General features: G+C 39.3%; 2 protein-coding genes across 3 annotated transcripts; both read left to right on the plus strand.

Moving 5' to 3' along the window:
- Positions 1-880: 880 nt before the first annotated feature.
- LOC308100665 (beta-galactoside alpha-2,6-sialyltransferase 2-like) lies at positions 881-3,838 on the plus strand (the record flags this gene model as incomplete). Its single annotated transcript, XM_080449731.1, has 2 exons — positions 881-929; positions 2,449-3,838. 2 exons carry the CDS (start codon positions 881-883, stop codon positions 3,534-3,536), a joined length of 1,137 nt encoding a protein of 378 aa, XP_080305857.1. The 3' UTR covers positions 3,537-3,838.
- Positions 3,497-22,441, plus strand: LOC308100216 (beta-galactoside alpha-2,6-sialyltransferase 2-like). 2 transcript variants are annotated; one of them, XM_080449181.1, is made up of 2 exons: positions 3,497-3,551; positions 19,260-22,441. In XM_080449181.1, the coding sequence occupies exon 2, from the start codon at positions 19,298-19,300 to the stop codon at positions 20,318-20,320; it is 1,023 nt and encodes a 340-aa protein (XP_080305307.1). In that variant the 5' UTR covers positions 3,497-3,551; positions 19,260-19,297; the 3' UTR covers positions 20,321-22,441. The 2 variants fall into 2 exon arrangements, with proteins under 2 accessions (XP_080305307.1, XP_080305306.1); XM_080449180.1 differs by lacking the exon at positions 3,497-3,551 and adding an exon at positions 8,883-8,944.
- Positions 22,442-24,852: the final 2,411 nt, after the last annotated feature.

The raw sequence follows: 24,852 nt of genomic DNA on the forward strand, positions 1-24,852 counted from the left end.
TTAATATTCAATGTTATTCTCGAGTTCCACTTACTTCACGGACATCTGCATCCGGTTTCATGACCTGGATTCCGTTTCCGGTTTTTGATTCTTTTCCCCAGTCATTTTCGTCTAAAATAGGTAAATAAACGGTCTTTCACACGGTATGACGGACAAACGGACAGTTTCTCTTCTATAATCTATGGTCTGGGTGACGATCAGTCATCGCCGTCGTGTATCACATCGTAATTTTGGCGATCAAAACAATCTGGGAGGACGTCACATCCGTTTTCATGTTTTTCCCTGTCTAATCTATCAAGAAGGACGAGAGAGACCCAACGACCTGATCAAGCAGTCATGTGCTGCACTCTAGTGGCGGATTTGTGCTGGGTCTTTATATTATGTGCCCTTAAATTATTTTCATGAGAAAAATTCAAAATATAAAAATAAAAAAACACGAAAATTGCTGGCACTGGGGGAGTACTTTATGAAAATACTCTGGCAGTCAAAGAGTTAAGTACCTTTCCTCAAAAATGCCTACCATGTCCTTTTCTAAGGTTTTTTTTTCAACGATGTTATGCTTTGGGAAGTGTTGGGTCTTTGACGAAACAATCGAACGTAGCAAGAATAAGAGAGCCTTATTTTCTTCTGGTTCGTGGCCATCTCCATTTTTCACATATTGAAAAAAAAACTGTGGTGGACAAAGTACTCAACCCCAGTACTTGAGTCAAGACATAGATACTAGATATTGTTCCACTTCAAGTGAAAGTTGGACTTGAGTTAAAGTTCTGGAGTAGGCCTACTTCCATTTTAAAATAGCCATAGGGTAAATATGGTTTAAAATATATGATTTAAACTTTATATTTAAACTTCTTATTACACTCCTAGCCACATTTTCAAGATGATTTCCTTTGATGATAGTTATGACAAGGTTGAATTTGAGTGGCAAGGTCTGAATGGAACTTATCAGATAAAATGACCGCAAACAAATCAGCAGCAAGTGCGTAACACTTGCTCATAAGGTACCAGGCCGTAATTAATGCTTAAATTATTAATACTTAATACATTATTTAAGCGTTAATTAAGCGTTAATTAAGCATTAATTAAGCATTAATTAAGCATTAATTAAGCAGGAATTCCTTGTAATTCATGTATTAAGTAACTTTGCTTAACTAATGATTAAATAATGAGGTTAATTAATGATGAATTACTAGGAATTCATGATAAATTAATGCTTAATTCATGCTTAAATAACGCTTAAATCATGTATTAAGTACTTTGCTTAACTAATGATTAACTAATGATGTTAGAATTACGAGGAATGAATGCTTAATTAATGCTTAATTAACGCTTAAATAATGTATTAAGTAATCATAAATTAAGTGTTAATTACGGGTACCTTATGAGCAAGTGTTACCAGTAAGGGCTATATGTATGTTACATTACTTAACATGTTGATCTGAAGAACATATGAAATTTTCTTAGATCATGAGAATAACAGTTATAATATATACATGCACCATTAATTACTTACTGTAGTCTTACCTAATCTATTGCAACATACTACTATATGGACAGATTTTATTTAACTTGTGTGATTTTTGCTATATGTTGGCAAACTGTATTAAAGGGATAGTTCAGTTTTTAATTTTTGGGTTTGATTACACTTACCAAGGAACTGGTCAAAAACATGAAAACCCTTTTAAAATCTGCCCTTCTGTTACTGATATACAGAATGACCACTCTAGATTTGCTAGCATGTTTTAGCAATGCTAATGAAATGAATGGTATCAGCTAGCCAGTATCTGCTTTTGATCAGGCTACTATTTGATACTCATTAGGAGTGCAACAACTTGCTAACAAGCTTCCTGTGGACATTTCTCATTAACCGTAGCACTGATTTTAAAAATATTTTACCTTATGCAGATGAGAGTGAATCAGTATAGATACAGGTCAAACCTACGGTCAAACAGATACAGGTCAAGCCAAAGATATTCATGAATATGAGTCTATCAAGTAGCCTATTCAAAAGTGCATGGCATGCTTTTAAAAATACTCAAGTAGCCTAAGTCAAATGTATTAATTACATTTTGTTTTGAATATCAATGCATATTTTCGAAAATAATTCAAAGATTTTCCAGAAATGTTCAACAAAATATAAATATTAGTGAAATTAGCAGATCTACAAGCTCATAACGCGTCGCAATGTGACACATCATGAGCTTGCAGATCAGCTATTTTCATTTCATTTCAATTCTTTGAAAATTACTTAAGTGCAGTACTCAAGTAAGTGTGCTTGGTTACTTGGTTTCCACCACTGGAAACAATGTACACAAACTTGTCAGCACAATCCTCAAGTTACTTACTAACAATTTGAGTTTGTTGTCTAATTTTAACATGTTCAAAATAAAGCTTTTCATTCATAAATACTTTTTTCTCTATGTTTCATATTCCGATCACTGTGTCCAGGACAACTCAGTAGAACAAAGAGATTGCATAAGTTCAATTTGAGGCAATGGCGTCGTAAGCTGATCCTGGCGGCGTTCCTGGCTTGCACTCTTGTAATCCTGACTTGGATTCTGCTTTTCCCGGCTGCATCTGAACCGGAACTGCACCATGTATACAAGCCGGAACTGCACCATGTATACAAGCCGGAACTGCACCATGTATACAAGCCGGAACTGCACCATGTATACAAGGGCGTCCGCAGGCCTGCCCAGAGCCCAAAGGAGCTACTGTGTGAACTGAAGACCCAGGCAAGGCTGAGGACAGTGGACGGATTGGAGCAGCCCTTCTCCTTGCTTGGCTGGTCCCATCTGGTACCCTCCATTCCTCTGGAGCAGCTCCACAGATGGCAGGAGAACCAAAGCAGCATCAAGACCTGCGCTATGGTGGCCTCCGCTGGGGCGATGCTGCACTCAGGACTAGGCAAGGAGATTGATTCCCATGAAGCGATTATACGGTTCAATAATGCACCAACAGAGGGTTACGAGAAAGATGTGGGAACCAGAACAACTATTCGCCTCTTGAACGAACAGATTCTGTATAAATCTCAATTTCAATTTGACAACAGCTCTCTCTACAAGAATGTCACCCTGGTGACCTGGGAAAGAGCCCCTTATGACCTCAACTTGACACAGTGGTATGCCCATGGAAAACTGTTCAGTCCGTATGTAGAGCGGCGCAGGCTGGACCCTGGTCAGCCCTTCTACGTTCTTCACCCCAGCTACGTCAATCAACTCTGGCAGGTAATTCAGGGAAACACGCAGGTGGACATCAAATCCAACCCGCCTACCTCTGGCTTTATTGGCATTACACTGATGATGGAGCTGTGCGACGAAGTGCACGTGTACGAGTACATTCCCTCTGTGAGGCAGACAGCCCTGTGCCACTACTACGAAGATTACTACGGCTGCGGGCCACAGGACTACAGCTGGCACCCCCTCGAATTTGAGAAGAGGTTTATCCGGCGAATAAATACAGGCCCTGAGACTGACCTCAGAAGAGGCAGGGTGACACTTCCTGGATTCAGCACTGTCAACTGCAGTGACATCTGAGATATCCATACATGTGTATGTATATGTTTTTATAAAGTGCTGACCCTGTAGCCACGGATGTTAACTCGACATTCGGAACCTGTGTGCACCGTATTAGTCCTTATTTTTATGTTTTAATCCCGTCTGTGTTGGATTCTGTCGGAAATCCCCTGCATTATACTAGGGTCAGTCCACTCTAGGTGGACACGCACTGACCTTTTGCACCTTAATCCCTTGTATAACGCACTGACTTTTTTTGGGTCTTTTTATTGTGCTCCTTAAGCACCTTAACGTCCTTGTCTATCATGCACAGTATAAGTATAACATGCACAGTACAATACATTGCTGCTATGCTCAGGCACCTTAGTTTAGTTTTTTTTTTAGTTTTATTTATTATCTCAGGTAATTTGTAAATATGTAGATAACTTGTCTGGCCTTCTGTTGCTCTCTTGTTTTTGATCTCCTTCCCACCTGCCCCCCACCCTCTTCTTCTCCCCCCCCCCTCTTCTTTCTATGGAAACTAACGTTGCGATGGGAACGATGTACAAAAAAGAATTTCACCCACTTTTTTACCTTGTAAACCTGTGATGTGACAATAAAACTGATTCTGATTCTGATTCTGATTCTGATTCATTCCTCAATGGGTAGTGGTGGGGCATCAGGTGAAAGCTGGCATTACCTTGATGGAAACAGGATATAAACGAGAAAATAATACGGCGTTCAGGCACAGACTGGATTAAAACACATATCTATTGAAAAATACGGACTAATACATTGCACACAGGTTCCTAATGTCGAATTAACATCCGTGGCTACAGGGTCAGCACTTGATATGTATGTACATTTATGTAAGTTTCCAGTGACTATAGGGCGATAGAGACCAACACCATCATAGATGTGAAACAAACAAATTATTTCAAAGTAAAAATATCAAGCATGCATGTCTACAGCAAGCAGAATTTGTGTTAAATTGTGAATGCAGTGGTGAAAGTATGAAGTTGTGAGATGTAATATTTCCCCATTGACTTCCATTATACTTTTAAAACTGTTAAAGTGAAATATTTCAAAAACATTTCAAAGTAAAAAATACAAGCATGCTGTCCACAGTAAGCTGATTTTTCTTTTTAAGTCTGAATGGAGTTTCTAGGACTTTAGTGTGCCAAAGTTTTGGGAAGATACTGATTGATTGATTGATTGATTGATTGAATACTTTATTAACAGTTTGCAAATAGTTACGATTATACAATGGTGCTAAAAGGATAACACAAAAAACCCTACGGGCTTGAATCCATTGTGTATTCTGTATCCTGTATATTAAGTTATGGTTAGTTAGCCATTTTCTTTACACAAAGTGTTCATAAAGTTGTCTACTAACACCTCTCAATTTGCTCCACCCCAACTTAGGGAGCCAATCGAAGTTGAGGTACCCGGAGGGCCTGGGCAAAAAACTTAAAAAGTTAAAATTGGCCAATATGAACTTGTGGGATGTTAAATTATGGGTTTTAGGGGGTTCTGAATCCATTCCAACCATTCATTTTTAGTAAAAAATTACTCCTGGCCATAAAATCGATCAAGGCTACTTTATCCATCAAATTGTGGTGGCCGTAATTGTCTCCGCCAGGCCGAAAGGCATGGCGAGAGAGTATTTTTTCCACCCTGTCCGTCCGTCCGTGTGTCCGTCCGTGTGTGTGTCCGTCCGTCCGTCCGTCCGTCCGTCTGTGAGCAGCTAATCTCCGGCACCGTTGGCTTGATCACAGTGACACTGTGCACACACACTCCCTGGATGCCAATTCAGAACCTCTGCCCCACATTTTTCACATGGGCCTGTTATAGCGCCACCAGGAGGCCGCTTTTTGCAAAACACATTTTTTGAGAGTTCTCCTACAGATTTTGTCCAAACGTCACGCAAATCGGTACACAGTATCTCTATAGTCATTACACGAAATGGGTCTTTCAGATTCTTCACATTCCATCCTGATTGGCTAAGAATAGCTTCCAAAGTTTGCAGGAGTGCTCTGTTTTGAACAAAATGCCTCAAATCATGAACACAGCATGCAATTTCCGTGAAATTATGCACGCACATTCCAATTAGGCCAAGGAAGAAATACCATTTGAAATGTTTTAAATCAGCCTCATGGTGGCGCTATAACAGGCCGATTCGTGTTTTTACCTATAACTGCACCGATCTGTGTAAAACTTGCACAAACTGCACACTCCCTAAAGGTCAAGGAAAAACCTTTGCCTTGCATTTTTCACATCTGCCTTTTATAGCGCCACCAGGTGGCCGACTTATGTAAAACACATTATTTTATACTACTCCTTCCAATTTTATCCAAATTTCACGCAAATCGGTACACATGATCTCTATAGTCATGTGATCAAGACGGATGTGTTTGATTTTTAATATTCCATCCTGATTGGCTAAAATTGACATCTAAAGTTTGCATTATTGGCTTGTTTTGAACAACATTCCGCAAATCATGAACGCACCATCTGATTGCGGTCAAACTTTGCACGCACATTCACACTATGTTGAGGAACAAATGCCACCCTTTTAACATTGGCCTGTTATAGCGCCACCAGCAGGTCTAATTTAGCAAAACAAATGTTTTTAACAAAATGCCTCAAATCATGAATACAGTCGGTGTCCGATTGTCATGCAAGGCCCAAGAAGACATGGCACCCTTTTCACATTGGCCTATTATAGCGCCACCAGGAGGCCACAATAGCCTACCTGACCTGGCGGAGACCTGTGCTCCGAGGAGCACTTTTTCTAGTTGTCACTTATTTATCTTTGTTGAGTGGTATGTTTTGATTCTTGGAGTTCTTAGAAAGTCAAATAAAGATATCTCAATTTTCTACTGTTGTGTTTAGTTTGCGTAATTTGCATAATTGGCTAATTATTGGACTTGTGCTTCTAATTAACTTTGAAAGGTGTTGTGAATATTATACAATGTATGCGTGTTGCCCTTTCCTTTACCTAACTTTTCTCATCACATCACTGACATAATGAAAAAGTAATTGGCTTTCTTTATGTTAGGGGTGCAACCTGTCCTGGATGCGAACGGCCTTCTACCATGCGGTTGAAGGCACAAGGGGGCGGGGCTGGCGGGCTAAGTTAGTGCAGTGAGTGGCAGTTGGGGCAAACGCAGTCCCCACAACATCATTTACGATTAGAATGTGACGTCCTAACTCTTCTATTGTAGAGGAAAGAAGTCCCCGCCTGCGCGCCCGCCCAATAGGGGAAGCCTCGCCCCTTCGGGGCGAGCCTCCCCTTGTGCCTTCAACCGCATGGTAGAAGGCTGTTCGTGTCCTGGATGGAAGTGTCGAGGTGCAGTGCCTCTTAACCTATTTCCTGTTCCCTTGTCACTCTGACGTTTCGTGGTTACAGCTAGTCTAGAAAGTCCCCGCCTGCTTTGTTATTTCTTTCCTATACCTCTGGTTACCTACGGTATTCAATGGGCAGCCGTTTGAAGATCGCGCAAGAATTAATAGCTAACCACTGTAGATAGATAGATAGATAGATAGATAGATAGATAGATAGATAGATAGATAGATAGATAGATAGATAGATAGATAGATAGATAGATAGATTGATTGATTGAGGGATTTTAATATAATTTATTATTTCTTAAACTATTATTTATTCACCTTTTCTGAGGAGAACTTTAGCCAAAAATATTTTGGCAATTTTTTGGCAAAGAGCTATCGTTGTAGAGGGAAAAAAGAGCAGACCACGTAAACAAAAAAAGTTGCATCTGAAACACAATTTTTTTTTAAGAAAAAAAATAAAGCTTTAGAAGTCATGAAACACAGTGTCACCAGTGCACCAAGCAACAATGAGGTTTCAGTGCCCTCTAGAGACCATATGAATCAACTGGCACAAGTGGCCGTAGTTGACTAATGTGATAATCTACCGACAGTAAACATATATTGTTATTTATGTACAGCTTTTAAAGCACTGGCCAATACATTATATGTACTGAGAGAGGTTACCATCCAGAATGTATGTTTATATAATATTTCTTTATAATTTTTTTATGTCAGGATAACACTTAAAATGTCCTGATCTCTCCTTTAATGGTTAAATCATTTGCAGTGGTCTGCAAATGATTTTTTTAAATGTGATGGGGCGGCTAGCTGACACTTGTAGAAGGTGATGTGGTGACTGGTGAGCACAGGGGTGTGCTGTGGATTTTTGAGCTAGTGGAGCTCTATTGTAATAGCGTAACGTGCACACGCAAATGCACCCGCACGCATGTGCACAGCCGCTCAGCTCAGTGCTAGTTGAAATACTGTATGCAACATATGTGATAGAAAACCATTTTTTTGTATGTATAAATTTTTCTTATTACGTAGTTTCATTGTGAATTTGTTGTTTTTATTTTTGTAGACTCATCCACACATAAGTAGGCTAAAGGCTCTGAACGTCGTGGTAGATGCGAGTGCTACCGCTTTGGCCTACAGTGCACACAGCTGAGTGCCTGCAAATGTGACGATTACAACAATTTGTGATCCAGACATGGGGGGGGGGGTAAAAACTCATATGTTGATACCAAAATAATCAAAATCCAATCACAATCCAGGTCAAAATACACATACAATTTCTTCCCCAGCAGCAGCCATTTTGGAAAGTGGCAGCCATATTGTTTTTTTTTTTGCGTGGCTAATGGGGGGAGGGGGCGTGGGAAGTCAAAACTATATTCTGATGTCAAAATAAAAAAAAATGGATAATCCAATCACAATCCAGGTCAAAATACACATAAAATGCCTTTTGCCTGAAGCCATTTTGGAAAATGGCAGCCATATTGTTTTTTTTTCCGCGTAGCTAACGGGGGGAGGGGGCGGGGGGAGTCAAAACTATATGTTGATACCAAAATAATCAAAATCCAATCACAATCCAGGTCAAAATACACATAAAATGTCTTTCGCCAGCAGCCATTTTGGAAAATGGCAGCCATATTGGGTTTTTTTGCGTGGCTAATGGGCTTTTCTGCAAAAGTAGGTCCTAGGCATTGTTCATGCCAAATTTGGCGCTTGTATCACAAAGTGAACTATTGTAACATAAACATGGACTGCACTAAGTGGCAGCATCGGATATCAAGGATTTCCACCACAGCTGAGTAGACGGAGATTCATCTCCAACCCACTTTGTCATTATTGATTTCCTAGCTAACATTAGAAGGCAGTTAGAAAGCAATTTGTTCATTTAAATGTAAGTAGAATCTGATACCCTAACAGTAACATTTGGAGTTCCTCATTTGGAGTTTCCTGCATGAGCCACACAGCTCATGAAAAACGAAAATAGGGAGTGTCAGAATTAATATGACACCGAGTTTCTCAACTCATGTCACTGCCTCCAGTTCCAGAAGCTTGTGTGGAGCTACTGTAATAACCTGTGCCTGCACCACTGGATGCAAGACAGCCATGTAAGTGCAGAAACTACAATTAACATTGAACATTTTGTATTTAGCTGTTTTCCACTTTGTGTAGCATGTTCTTTTTTTTATGTGTATAGAAAACAAACACATATGCCTGTGAATGCACAGTTTTGTTTTAATTGGCTCAGTAGCACTTTTTTGTTCTTGATTTTTGTGTACATTTTTAAAAGATGTATCAAAACTTTTTAACTGGCCATTATTATTATCATTATCATTATTATTATTAACTAAACTTTTACTCCTCATTATAAAACAGAAATTGATTCAGCACCTAAATATCATACAGAAACAACACATTTAGTACCCATCACATTTTGTGGAGATATGTCAATTATTGTTATATTTCCTTCTAAACCATTTATTACAAATACATGCAAATTATGCCAAAGAAGAAAATATTTGCTTATGACAGAATAATGCCTTAATTTTATAACCTAGACTTACACTATATAAGATCACCTTTATAGTTGTCTAAAAGAAAGAAATGTAGCCATTTCCTGGTTTTACCACACAATTTATGCTAATTATGCTAATAATGAAAGGTGGCATAACTGCACCATGGAAATAGATGATTTCATGGATATCACAAACTTGCTCATTGACACTTAGATCACCTTCATAAGTTAACTAGAATCAGAATTATAGCCATTTCCAGTTTTCATTAGGCGATTCATTATGCAAATTTTTCAATTTATGACGAAACGGTGACTCGTAGCTCTCGGCATATGGCAGAAATGGATACAGCACATAACAATCATATAGAAACAACACATTAAGTAACTTTCCTCAAAAATGCCTACCATGTCCTTTTCTAAGGTTTTTTTTTCAACAATGTTAAAAACAGTGGTGGACAAAGTACTCAATCCCAGTACTTGAGTCAAGACATAGATACTCCTGGTCAGATATTGCTCCACTTCAAGTGAAAGTTGGACTTGAGTTAAAGTTCTGGAGTAGGCCTACTTAGGGTAAATATGGTTAAGCATATAAACTTCTTATTACACTCCTAGCCTTTTCAAGATGATTTCCTTTGATGAAAGTTGTGACAATGTTTTTACAGTGAATTTGAGAAAGGTCTGAATGGAACTTATCAGATAAAATGACCGCAAACAAATCAGCAGCAAGTGCGTAACACTTGCTCATAAGGTACCCGTAATCAGAGGTGGACAACGTACTCGACCCCAGTACTTGAGTAAGAGTACAGATACTCCTGGTCAAATTTACTCCACTATAAGTAAAAGTAGCTCAGTCAAAATGTTACTCAAGTAAGAGTAAAAAGTCATTGCTTTTAAATATACTTAAGTATTCCAAAGTACATGCTTTGAAAAATACTTAAAGTACAAGTAAAAGTAAAAGTAGAAGTACATTTCTTAATTTTTATATCAATGAATTGCTGTAATGTTTTCACAATGAATTTACAGGACCTTGTAACTCTTGTTTCAGAGAAGTAACTCTCTGAAACCACCTGCACTGTATGCACTGTTGTGCTTGTAGAACCACTACGTTATACAAAGCCTGCAGAAACGCCTATAAAAACTAAAAACTATAAATACTTTTACTCCTATACACCCATACAAGATGTAACAAAGAGGCGAGCGGAGGGGGAATCCAGAAACACGGCTAGTGTGAGAGCAGACGTGTGGCCAATTGCATTTTAGGGAAGAAAACAAATCGCAACTCCTTGCAACAAAACCGTTTTAAGGTCAACCACACCAATGCAACTCCTTGCAACTGATTGATTGATTGATTGAAAATTTTATTAGGCAAAAGAATGTAAAACAACACAGTTACATTTATAATACTTTTGTCTAAAAGGTATGACCAAAAAAGTCCTTGCGGACTTGTTTCCGTTGGGGTCCTTGAATTAATTTCATAGACATATATAGTAGTGTAACCAAATGGACTATTTAGGGGTTACTAAAAAACTACTGACTACGCCAGTTGGAATTGCACCAACAACCATTTAAGGCTTTAACTTTAAAAACACAGGTTCGTAAAACAGAGCTTAAAAAAAACTACTGACTACGCCAGTTGGAATTGCACCAACAACCATTTAAGGCATTAACTTTAAAAACACAGGTTCGTAAAACAAAGCTTAAAAACTGGTTTGGGAGGCTTAGTGAAGACACATTATTGACTAAATATAACATTTATTTCACATTAAATATATATATATATATATATATATATATATATATATATATATATATATATATATATATATATATATATATATATATATATATATATATATATATATATATATATATATATATATGTATATATATGTATATATATACAAATTAGGCCACTGCCAATATGAAACTGGTCCTTTAACACAATCACATTTTTGCCTCCATACGGTGCATCATTAAGAGCAGGTAGAACACACCACACCAAGTCATCAGGTTAATAGTTTCACTGCAAAATAAACACACAATTAGTAGGCTATACTGCACTCAACAATGCCCTGACATGGCATTCAAGGTGAACAGTTCAAGGGACCAATACATCAATACAGTGGGTAACAATAAAATAATTCAATACATACTACATTACGTGCACGTAATAAAATAAAACAGTCTTACCCGGGTGAGCAGAGTGAAGTGCACCTTAATGCCGAAAACTGCCTCACACATGTATGTGCACTGCACACAGGAGTTACACTCCTGTGTGCAGTGCACATACATGTGCAACATCATTACGCAGTGACTTAAAAACATATTGGTGACACTGGAGCACACTCTACTCACCCATTACAAAATCTGTTCTCCACCTGCACTCAATGACACAATAAACCACAATCAAGTGTCAAAGACATACACTAAAACTCCACACGGTTACATCCACCCCAACTTTTCCAGAGCCATGTCCTCATGGCTCACATAAAAAATAAAACAAAGTTACAGGATGGTCCTGCTCTCTGGACGGGCCTCCATTGCTTCTGGTCAGTGACAGTCACATCACACCGACCTACCAGCAATTTACACTCCCACCAGACCACACAACATTTAATTCCTGCCCATATCATTTATATTGCCCAACACCATCCCCTCAGTCATACCACTCACACCATCCGTGGGGAAGCTCCACGCCATCTGGACTCCTACCATGCGTCCCCCCTTTATGGGGTGGCTGCTCCTCATCAGTGGTGGACAGTAACGGAGTAAATGTACTTGAGTACTATTTTTTTATACTTATTACTCTTACTTGAGTACATTTCCGAGACAAATATTTTGCTTTTACTCGAGTACATTTCTAGGAAGGCTGTAAAGTACTGAGTACTTTTAGGTTGGCTGTTTCTTTTTTCCACACTTCTGCTCTCACACTAGCGTGTTTCTGTCTTCCCTCTCCGCTTGCCTCTTTGTTACATCTGTATCGGTGGGTAGGAGTAAAAGTATTTAGTTCTGGTTCCTCAGTCATTTCTATTTTCGTTTTTATATGTGTTTCTGCCGGCTTTGTAGAACTTACAGTGCATGCAGTGCAGGTGGTTTCAGAGAGTTACTTCTCTGAAACAAGAGTTTGTCATTTTGTCCAATCTGTATGGAGAGCATGTTAATACAATATAACTTATACAATTGGGGCGGTTATATTTTGTCTCCCTGCTCTTCTATTGAGACATTTAGATCGTGTCAAAGTTCATGTCTCAACTAGACACAGGATCTGACATGAATTTTGACCAGATGTGTTAGTATAGGAAATCAAAGGTTGTTTGTGTGGAGACATCTTGTTTTGACAAGGTGAAGTTAACGGTTGTGCGTCTGGGTAGATATGAAACATCCTCTGCTCTCATGAGAGCAGAGGATGTGGTCACAAAGAGCAATATGCTTTGCAAACAACACCTGCCTCTCTGCAACCGCCATCTCTGCAGGCATGGATGCCAATTGATGTTGGGTGGGTAGGTTACTCAACAACACACATCAACCAAGTTTTAACCCCTTAATCAGAAATACCTGATGAATGTCATTTGGAAACATTGTACTCGCAATAAAATGCTTTTTTGCTGTAAGTGAAGACAGTGTGCGCGATCACCATTCTTTCCTGTCTCATGCACTGGCTGCCTGCTCCTACGCACCTGTCCCAGTAGGTGTGCAAAAGGACCTTTTTGTTACTACATTTCAAGTCATACAATTTTATTATTGGCTGATGATGAAACCATAACTGGCATAAGGACTTTGCAGATTTCAGGGAGAGAGTTTGAATGACAGAAATCTGTTAACAATAACACACGGTATCAGAGCGGGTACATCATGCATCCTGTGCACGTTACAAAGCATCACACAATAGTCATCTGACCGACACATTCCCTGTGGGTGCTCGGCTTTCTCCTTGGGTGCTCGGGCTCCCCGGCACCCACAGGATTGGTGCCATTGTCTGCAGGTCTCTGCACAAACATACACTGAACAGAGAGAATGTTCTGTTTGTCAACTGTATGCATGCAGCATGAGCATGCAAGGTATTGTGTCATATCACCAGATGTTACTTATAATCTGATGAAATGTGTAATCACGGTAATCAAAATGCCCTTCATGACAGTTACTCTATGCATTTTTTTATATTTTTTTTAGAACAGATGGCCTCAGTTTAAAGTTAGCTCCATGTCCTAATCTTTGAAGCTGAATATTATTGTATCTTGACAAAAAGGTCACAGTTGATGGCCCTGGATCTGAAAATTTGTACCAAATAGATTTTCTTTATCACCAAAGTACATTAAGAACTGGAATATAATTAATGTGATCTGAGTGCAGCTTTGTCAGCGATGTGTCACTCATGTGACTCTTGTTATTTCCTCATGAGAAAATAATAATCTTTTGAGGCACTGGGCAGAGGCGTCCCTAGGTCTCTACTAGGTCGGGGGCTTAGCCCCCCAGGCAACGGACACATGCACGCGCGCGCAGCGTGGATTTCGGCGGATTTGGGTACTTTTCCCCCCGTTTTTTGTTACTTTATTTTGGATTTAGGGTTAGGGGTAGGGTTAGGTTAGGGTTATAGATATATAATTTAAAAAAAATGTATTGGTGGCTTTGGATAAAACATTGGTGGCTATAGCCACCGAAGCCCCCGCGTAACGACGGCACTGGGGTTCACGCTGGTCCCAAGGAAGACTAAGCTGACCTCGCTTTTGTGGTGACGGCCGCAGAGCTGCATGTGGAACAATCTCCCCCCACATCAGATCTGCTAAGTCCATCGAGATGTTTAAGTACTTACAAAAAACTTTTCTCTCTGGCTTTTAACAACATCCATTCCTAAATATTCCTATTTTAACTCCTATCTAACGTTTCCTACCTTCTGTGTACATACTGTAGGTGTAAATGAACAATCTCGCTCTGTGTCTCCTATGCATACATGTTATGTGTTTTATACATGTTGTGTGTTTTTGTTCTTTGATTTGATGTATGCTTTGCTTTTACCTGTGCAGCACTTTGGTCAACTAAGGTTGTGTGAAAATGTGCTCTATAAATACAGTTTGATTGATTGATTGATTGATTGATTGATTGATTAGCTAGTAACTCCCATCATGATTACTGACATCGACTATGCAGATGACATTGCCCGAGTCTCGGACACAGCAGAGAATGTAAGGGAACTATTACTGGCAGTAGAAATGGAGTGCAGGAGGATCTGCCTCAAGCTCTATGCCAAAAAAACAAAAGTATCGGTATTTAACACAGAGGACATCATTGCCACTGTGGACGGGACAGTGCTCGAGGTAGTCGAGGACTTCAAAGGACTTTTACTTTTACTTGCACTTTAAGTATTTTTAAAAGCATGTACTTTTGAATACTTAAGGTAGGGTAAGTGATTTTCTTTGGTTAAAATAAGTGTTAAATAGCTCTATATTCTGATAGTACTCATTGCTATAGAGTGTTTGTTCAGTAAAAGGAGTCTCATTGTCTCTCCACCTCTTTATTAAACAGAAAATGCATTTTTGTTTCAGTTTCATTTCCAATTTTATCCAATCAGAACAGAGAACTCAATCAGGATATAGATTAAACAAGTGAAATTGGAAGTGATGACACTAAGAAATGAGCATGCAAAATTGGAACTGGAACACTACAAATTAAGCTTAAAAATGGGTACTTTCTCCTGATTGGCTGAGATTTTGACACCTACCGGAAAATGTATTTTCTGTTTATTAAAGAGCTGGAGAGACAGGGAGACTCCTGTTACTGAACAAACACTCTATCAATGATTACTATCAGAATATAGTGCTTTAACCTTTTAACAAAATACTTTTTGTTTTAACCAAAAAATATCACTTACCCTACCTTTAAGTATATTTAAAAGCAATACATGTTTTACTCTTACTTGAGTAACAATTTGACTGAGCTTCTTCTACTTGTAGTGGAGTAAATTTGACCAGGAGTATCTGTACTCTTACTCAAGTACTGGGGTTGAGTACTTTGTCCACCTCTGCTCCTCATGGGCGTTTCGACTCAACTTGGGCAGGGACAGGTCCACCGGCCAATTATTTTTTAATAATAAAAAATAAATAAAAAATGTAAACTTTTATTTATTTATTTTTTGGGGGGGGTGCATATGGGGGCCCCATATGCACCCCCCCCGCACATTTTTTTTTTAGATAGATAGGATTTATTTTCGGAATGGCAGGGTTTACTCCAAGTTTTCAAAACCCCCCCACTACACCCCCCCACTCCGAAAAAAAAATCGGAGTGGGGGGGTGTAGAAGTGGGGGGGGGGGGATTTTTCGGAATGGGGGGGTGTAGGAGTGGGGGGGTTTAGGAATGGGGGGGTGCACCCCTGGCAACCAACCCGATCAAGCCTCTTAACGCCCAGTCCCTTGACGGGAAAGCCTGGACCCGCACTGGAGCTGCAGAGGCCAACCGCCTCAATGGCTCTCTCTCCCCCTAGATTACACATCTCACACACACAGGGGTAATGGGGCAAACAATTAATACACAATACTTTGATAAACCAATTAAAACATTGCTGGTCTGGCAAAAGAGCAAATTCCACCTTCAGTCTCACCATGATGTTCCTCACCTAGCTCCCACCCAGTGCTCTAGCTGTCCTGCCGACTTACGCCAAATGTAACCAAATGGACTATTTAGGGGTTACTAAAAAACTACTGACTACGCCAGTTGGAATTGCACCAACAACCATTTAAGGCTTTAACTTTAAAAACACAGGTTCGTAAAACAGAGCTTAAAAACTGGTTTGGGAGGCTTAGTGAAGACACATTATTGACAAAATATAACATTTATTCCACATTAAATATATATATATACAAATTAGGCCACTGCCAATATGAAACTGGTCCTTTAACACAATCACATTTTTGCCTCCATACGGTGCATCATTAAGAGCAGGTAGAACACACCACACCAAGTCATCAGGTTAATAGTTTCACTGCAAAATAAACACTCAATTAGTACTGCACTCAACAATGCCCTGACATGGCATTCAAGGTGAACAGTTCAGGGGACCAATACATCCAGTGGGTAACAATAAAATAATTCAATACATACTACATTACGTGTACGTAATAAAATAAAACAGTCTTACCCGGGTGAGCAGAGTGAAGTGCACCTTAATGCAGAAATCTGCCTCACACAGGAAGTGCACATACATGTGCAACATCATTACGCAGTGACACTCAAATCAGTTAGCCTTACTTCACTTCCGAATTACGATAAGTATTAAAAACATATTGGTGACACTGGAGCACACTCTACTCACCCATTACAAAATCTGTTTCCTACTTGCAAACTTCCTGCTTTTAAAAGCAGGCCCAGATCATGATTGGTTGGCATCATCAGATTGGCTCACAAATCCTGATTCACCAAATCTCCACACATCTCCACCTGCACTCAATGACACAATAAACCACAATCAAGTGTCAAAGACATACACTAAAACTCCACACGGTTACAGTAGCTCAGTCAAAATGTTACTCAAGTAAGAGTAAAAAGTCATTGCTTTTAAATATACTTAAGTATTCCAAAGTACATGCTTTGAAAAATAGTTAAAGTACAATTAAAAGTAAAAGTAGAAGTACATTTCTTAATTTTTATATCAATGAATTGCTGTAATGTTTTCACAATGAATTTACAGGACCTTGTAACTCTTGTTTCAGAGAAGTAACTCTCCGAAACCACCTGCACTGCATGCACTAATGTGCTTGTAGAACCACTACGTTATACAAAGCCTGCAGAAACACCTATAAAAACATAGAAATGACTGTGGAACCAAAACTAAATACTTTTACTCCTATACACCCATACAAGATGTAACAAAGAGGCGAGCGGAGGGTAAATCCAGAAACACGGCTAGTGTGAGAGCAGACGTGTGGCCAATTGCATTTTAGGGAAGAAAACAAATCGCAACTCCTTGCAACAAAACCGTTTAAAAAAATATATATATATATATATATTAAAAAAAAGGGGAGGGGGTCGTCTGTCTACAGGGAAACTGGTACTAGCTCCTCTTTTGACCTCCAGAAAGATGAGTTTTTAGGGCTGTTTTGAATGAGCCCAAAGAACTGAATTTTTTGAGGGATGGGGTTAGACTATTCCAAACCTTGGTGGCTGTGCTGTAGAAGGAGAATTTGCCCATGTTTGTTTTATGGGTGGGTGGTACCAGATTGTTATTTACGCTCCCTCTAGTTTCGTGACTGTGGGTGTCACTCACTTTTTCGAGGTATATACAGTATACAGATATATAGGGGGTATAGGGGGCATTTCGGGCAAATCGGCATTTACAATTTTGAAGACCACTCCCATTTTTTGTTGTTTAACCCTGTCTTCCACCCTGAGCCAGCCTAGGCTGGCAAAGTGAGTGGGAGAGAGGTGGGTCATGGGCCCCAGTCCGAGAAGTATAGTCGAATCAGTTTGTTTTGGGAGGTTTGAAGCTTAGTCTTCAGTGACACTGAGGTGTTGGAGTACCAAGAGGAGCAAGCATAGTCAAAAAGGGGCTGCCAGGTAGTTGCAAGTAGTTCCATGTTCCAAGGAGTTGCATGGCGAATCATTGGTGTGGATGTGGAGTGGGCTCCCTAGAAATGTACTAGAGTAAAAGTAAAATATTTGTCTTGGAAATGTACTCAAGTAATAGTAATAAGTATCAAAAAAATCTAATACTCAAGTAAAGTACAGATCCTCAGAATCTGTACTCAAGTACAGTACTCAAGTACATTTACTCCGTTACTGTCCACCACTGTCCGTAATAAATTCCTTGTAATTCATGTATTAAGTAACTTTGCTTAACTAATGATTAAAAAATTAGGTTAATAAATGATGAATTACAAGGAATTCATGATGAGTTAATGCTTAATTCATGCTTAATTAGCGCTTAAATCATGTATTAAGTAACTTTGCTTAACTAATGATTAACTAATGTTAGAATTACGAGGAATGAATGCTTAATTAATGCTTAATTAACGCTTAAATAATGTATTAAGTAATCATAAATTAAGCGTTAATTACGGGTACCTTATGAGCACGTGTTACCAGTAAGGGCTACATACTGTAAGCATGTTACATTACTTAACATGTTGATCTGAAGAACATATGAAATTGTCTTAGATCATGAAAATAACAGTTATAATATATACATGCACCATTAATTACTTACTGTAGTCTTACCTAATCTATTGCAACATACTACTACTGTATATGGACAGATTTTATTTAACTTGTGTGATTTTTGCTATTTGTTGGCAAACTGTATTAAAGGGATAGTTCAGTTTTTCATTTTTGGGTTTGATTACACTTACCAAGGAACTGGTCAAAAACGTGAAAAGAAAAATCTGACCTTCTGTTACTGATATACAGTATGTCCACTCTAGACTTGTTAGCATGTTTTAGCAATGCTAATGGAATGATTGGTATCAGCTAGCCAGTAGCTTTTGATCAGGCTACTATTTGATACTCATTAGGAGTGCAACAACTTGCTAACAAGCTTCCTGTGGACATTTCTCATTAACCGTAGCACTGATTTTAAAAATATTTTACTGTATGCAGATGAGAGTGAATCAGCACAGATACAGGTCAAACCTACGGTCAAACAGATACAGGTCAAGCCAAAGATATTCATGAATATGAGTCTATTATGTAGCCTATTCAAAAGTGCATGGCATGCTTTTAAAAATACTCAAGTAGCCTAAGTCAAACGTATTAATTAAATTTTGTTTTTAATATCAATGCATTAATGTATTGAAATTAAGATATTTTCGAAGATTTTCCAGACAATTTGAGTTTGTTGTCTAATTTTAACATGTTCAAAATAAAGCTTTTCATTCATAAATACTTTTTTTCTCTATGTTTCCTCTTCCGATCACTGTGTCCAGGACAACTCAGTAGAACAAAAAGATTGCATAAGTTCAATATGAGGCAATGGCGTCGTAAGCTGATCCTGGCGGCGTTCCTGGCTTGCACTCTTGTAATCCTGACTTGGATTCTCCTTTTCCCGGCTGCATCTGAACCGGAACTGCACCATGTATACAAGCCGGAACTGCACCATGTATACAAGGGCGCCCGCAGGCCCGCCCAGAGCCCAAAGGAGCTACTGTGTGAACTGAAGACCCAGGCAAGGCTGAGGACAGTGGACGGATCGGAGCAGCCCTTCTCCTTGCTTGGCTGGTCCCGTCTGGTACCCTCCATTCCTCTGGAGCAGCTCCACAGATGGCAGGAGAGCCAAAGCAGCATCAAGACCTGCGCTATGGTGGCCTCCGCTGGGGCGATGCTGCACTCAGGACTAGGCAAGGAGATTGATTCCCATGAAGCGGTTATAAGGTTCAATCATGCACCAACAGAGGGTTACGAGAAAGACGTGGGAACCAGAACAACTATTCGCCTCTTGAACGAACAGATTCTGTATAAATCTCGATTTCAATTCGACACCAACTCTCTCTACAAGAATGTCACCCTGGTGACCTGGGAAAAAGCCCCTCATGACCTCAACTTGACACAGTGGTATGCCCATGGAAAACTGTTCAGTCCGTATGTAGAGCGCCGCAGGCTGAACCCTGGTCAGCCCTTCTACGTTCTTCACCCCAGCTACGTCGATCAACTCTGGCAGGTGATTCAGGGAAGCACGCAGGTGGACATCCAGCCCAACCCGCCTACCTCTGGCTTTATGGGCATTACACTGATGATGGAGCTGTGCGACGAAGTGCACGTGTACGAGTACATTCCCTCCATGAGGCAGACAGCCCTGTGCCATTACTACGAAGATTACTACGGCTGTGGGGCACAGGGCACATGGTACTCAAGTAATAGTAATAAGTGGCACCCCCTCGAATTTGAGAAGAGGTTTATCCGGCGAATAAATACAGGCCCTGAGACTGACCTCAGAAGAGGCAGGGTGACACTTCCTGGATTCAGCACTGTCAACTGCAGTGACATCTGAGATATCCATACATGTATATGTATATGTTTTTATAAAGTGCTGACCCTGTAGCCACGGATGTTAACTCGACATTCGGAACCTGTGTGCGCACCGTATTAGTCCGTATTTTTAAATAGATATGTTTTAATCCCGTCTGTGTTGGATTCTGTCGGAAATCCCCATGTATTCCTCAATGGGTGGTAGTGGTGGGGCGCATCAGGTGAAAGCTGGCATTACCCTCGATGTAAACAGGATGTAAACGAGGAAATAATATGGCGTTCAGGCACAGACTGGATTAAAACACATATCTATTGAAAACAAGACCAGGAGACCTGGTTCTGCCAGACCCCTAGTGGTTGAAATCTGAATGGCTGGGTAGGAAAAGAGGGACAGACCGACCGACCGACCGACAGACCGACCGACAAAGCCTCCTGTAGGCCGACCCCTGGGTCTGGCAAATACGGACTAATACAGTGCACACAGGTTCCTAATGTCGAATTAACATCCGTGGCTACAGGGTCAGCACTTGATATGTTTTTTTTGTACATGTACATGTATGGAGAGGTTTCCAGTGACTATAGGGCAATAGAGACCAATAGATATGAAGCAAAAGTCAGATTGATTTAAAATTTGCTCTTACAAATTATTTCAAAGTAAAAATCTCAAGCATGCATGTACAGTACAGCAAGCTGAATTGTTGTTAAATTGAGAATGGAGTGGTGAAAGTATGAAGTTGTGAGATGCAACATTTCCACTTCCATTATACTTTTAAAACTATTAAAGTGAAATATTTCAAAAACATTTCAAAGTAAAAAATACAAGCATGCGTGTCCACAGTAAGCTGATTTTTCTTTTTAAGTCTGAATGGAGTTTCTTGGTGAAAGTATATAGGACTTGTAGTGTGCCAAAAATTGGGAAGATACCGATTGATTGATTGATTGATTGATTGATTGAATACTTTATTAACAGTTTGCAAATAGTTACGATTATACAATGGTGCTAAAAGGATTACCCTAAGGGCTTGAATCCATTGTGTATTTTGTATCCTGTATATTTAGTTATGGAAAGTTAGCCTTTTTTTTTACATAAATGTGTTCATAAAGTTGTCTACTAACACCTCTCAATTTGTTCCAACCTTACTCCCATGGGAAACCTCATGGGAGCCAATCGAAGTTGGGGTACCCGGAGGGCCATGGGCAAAAAACTTAAAAAGTTAAAATTGGCCAATATGAACTTGTGGGATGTTAAATTATGGGTTTTTGGGGGTTCTGAATCCATTCCAACCATTCATTTTTAGTAAAAAATTACTCCTGGCCATAGAATCGATCACGCCTACTTTATCCATCAAATTGTGGTGGCCGTAATTGTCACTTATTTATCTTTTTTGAGTGGTATGTTTTGATTCTTGGAGTTCTTAGAAAGTCAAATAGATATCTCAATGTTCTACTGTTGTGTTTAGTTTGCGTAATTTGCATAATTGGCTAATTATTGGACTTGTGCCTCTAATTAACTTTGAAAGGTGTGAATATTATACAATGTATGCGTGTTGCTCTTTCCTCTACCTAACTTTTCTCTACCCAACTCCTCGTATGCATGCAGTTTCACATCACTGACATAATGAAAGAGTAATTGGCTTTCTTTATGTTAGGGGTGCAACCTGTCCTGGATGGAAGTGTCGAGGTGCAGTGCCTCTTAACCTATTTCCTGTTCCCTTGTCACTCTGACGTTTCGTGGTTACAGCTATAGTCTAGAAATGTTTGCAATGTTTGCAGAGGTGACAGTTATTTGCAGGATTCGTGGATGTCTTATCTGGTCATCTCTTAGCCTTCCTTCTACGAGAAGGGCCACATGCACCAGTGGTGGAAAGCCTGTTGATATTGCTCCACTTCGGGTCCTTTGGGGTCACCGCAAAGCTTCACGTCAGCACATCTGTTTGACAAACCAGGATGTGGCAAAGGGGCCCTGTCGATGTCTTCGCTTATCTCATCTGATGAACTTTTCACTTCACTCCACTTACACATATAGGTATAATTTATTATCTGTGTAATAGCTACGCCCATACGAGACCAGACCACTTCGGTGGGCTGTCCAACACAAATTCTGTCAATGTATATACGTGACTGCCTGTCTTTCAATAAATTAGAACATGTTGACTTGGACGCTTGACTCAATGTGTTCCCGATGCATCGCTCTTCTTCTATGCTGCTATAAATGAGACATCATCTTGTGTTCGCCAATGAACTTCTCTCATCCACATCATTGGAGTAGACTTTGAATGACCTAGACTAGAGAATAAAAATCACACCCAGTGTGAAGTGGGCGGTGTGGTCATCACAGTGGTCATCATAGTGATGGAAGCTCACTTCCAAAAAGAAATGATTTTTAGAAGTGCATAATCCTATTTATAGGTTATTAATGTCATCATGTGTCTCGCTAGCCAATCACAGTGCTGAATAGAGTCAGCCAATAGAGTCAGCCAATCACAGTACAGGAAAGTGGGCCAAGTGGGCCAATCACAGTGCAGGAAACTAATACTAATGAGGTCCACTTATAGGGGCGGCTACACCGCCCAAAAATCATTACAAAAGGTAATCCAAGAGTCTAAGTCCATGTTTGTGATGTCAAGAAATGTATCTATTACGATGGTGCAGTCATGCAACCTTTCCTCATAAGCATTGGTATCTTTGCTAATAATTGATATAGGTGGTCAGTTTGGATGTCATAAATTAATCTATTCCAATAACTAAGTTATGCAACTTTTCTTTTTTAGTATCATTTGCAGACATTATGGAAAAATGTATAATTCATGTAAAATAAAGAACATAAAAAATTGTCACAGATTTAGATAGATAGATAGATAGATAGTTTTTATTGTCATTCAACATATACATGTAATGCATAAATGAACGAAATTTCGTTCTACTGGCAATATAATCTAAAAACTACTCCTAGTTAAAAGAATGCTAAAACTACAATACTAAAAACTAAAATACTAAAAAGAGACACCACTAATAAAAAAACAGTCAGTTCATAAGGAGACAGAAATATTGCACACAGGAGTCTTCAGCAGCGTGTAAGGAAGAAGGTTAAGTTACCAAATTAAGTTTATTTTAAACTGCATAGTGCACATAAAAGGTTTGAAAACAAGAAATGATGACCAAGTGTGAATATACAAACAAAATGAACACAAGTCTTGATGGAATCTTCCATTACATCGTTTTGTAACCATGTTATTGAAGGATCTCCATCTGCCACGTCATCATCCATCAATGCCAGGGCTGCCAACATTGGACTGTCAGAATCCAGGGGGGGGGGGTCAAGTAATTAGTCAAAATTTTGCACAGTCAACGCTCTAGAATATGTTTTACAGGATAATATATATTATTATATATATATATATATACATTGCTGTAATGTTTTCACAATGAATTTATAGAACCTTGTAAGTGATGTAGTTTGTCTTCGGTAAACACAGTAAGCATTTGAAAATGTATGTTTTTTATGTCTGCATGTGTGTTTTTCATAACAGACTTCAGATAAGGCCATGGGGTGTTCTTGGAGGTTTGTCAGGCTGATTCAGCTACTGATCAGACTCAGCTTGTTCTTCTCCTGCTGCCGCCATTACCGTGTTTTGTTTTGAGTTGAAATAAGAACTCAAAAAAGTGGTGGATATATGGATAGGTTTGCGCGTCTGGATGATGTATTTCTGCTTTTATGTAGATCAGGGGACATCTGACAATTCAGCACTAATGTCTTTGGAACGTTACTAGTGACTCCCAAGTCCCTGTGTAGCATGCAGTTTAATCTGTGACCTGTGTAGCATGCAGTTTAACCTGTGACCTGTGTAGCATGCAGTTTAACCTGTAACCTGTGTAGCATGCAGTTTAACCTGTGACCTGTGTAGCATGCAGTTTAACCTGTGACCTGTGTAGCATGTAGAGCCTCCATCAGGTGCACACATAGGAGCCAACCAGTGCTTGAGCACCTGCCTGTTTGCTTTCATAGGAGAAATTGCCCTTCTCCTATTTAAATATCGGTCTTGCTGAACCACAGTTGCTCTCCACCCTGCTCTCCTTCAATAGAATGTAGGTTAGGTCACTTTGTATTGTCATTCTGAAAAGTCTGAAAACGTTTTAGTTGAACATGGCAGTCTCCATGTTTCTTGTTAAAACCAGTAGTATAAAAGGCACAAAAATAGCTAAATAAGTTGTCAGCACTCGCTATGCAACACTTTTAAAAACACTCGGCAGAAGAAGGATATATAAACGTTTCTCAGACATATGTGTGTGTGAAGTGTGGTTTACATTATAGGACATTTTGCAAGTAACATTCAAAAGTGTGAACTTGCTACAGTAGGTGCTGTTGACAGGCTTTTTATTAGGGCTTATCTATGAATTATTATCGTTAATATTTGTAATTATATGAAGTATGTACACTTTCACTAGACTTTCACTATATATTGTTTAACTTATCTCCTGTTGCTTAAATTGCGACTGTCCTCCACACAGTGGGGGTTAATAGTTGGGCAGCCTTTCTTACAATTTATATTTGCT

Source organism: Gymnoscopelus braueri (assembly GCF_963280865.1).
Source record: "Gymnoscopelus braueri genome assembly, chromosome: 14".
Taxonomy (NCBI): domain Eukaryota; kingdom Metazoa; phylum Chordata; class Actinopteri; order Myctophiformes; family Myctophidae; genus Gymnoscopelus; species Gymnoscopelus braueri.

Coding starts and splice junctions, on each gene's coding strand:
- LOC308100216 (XM_080449181.1), top strand. CDS start 19,298: ATGAGGCAATGGCGTCGTAAGCTGATCCTGGCGGCGTTCCTGGCTTGC.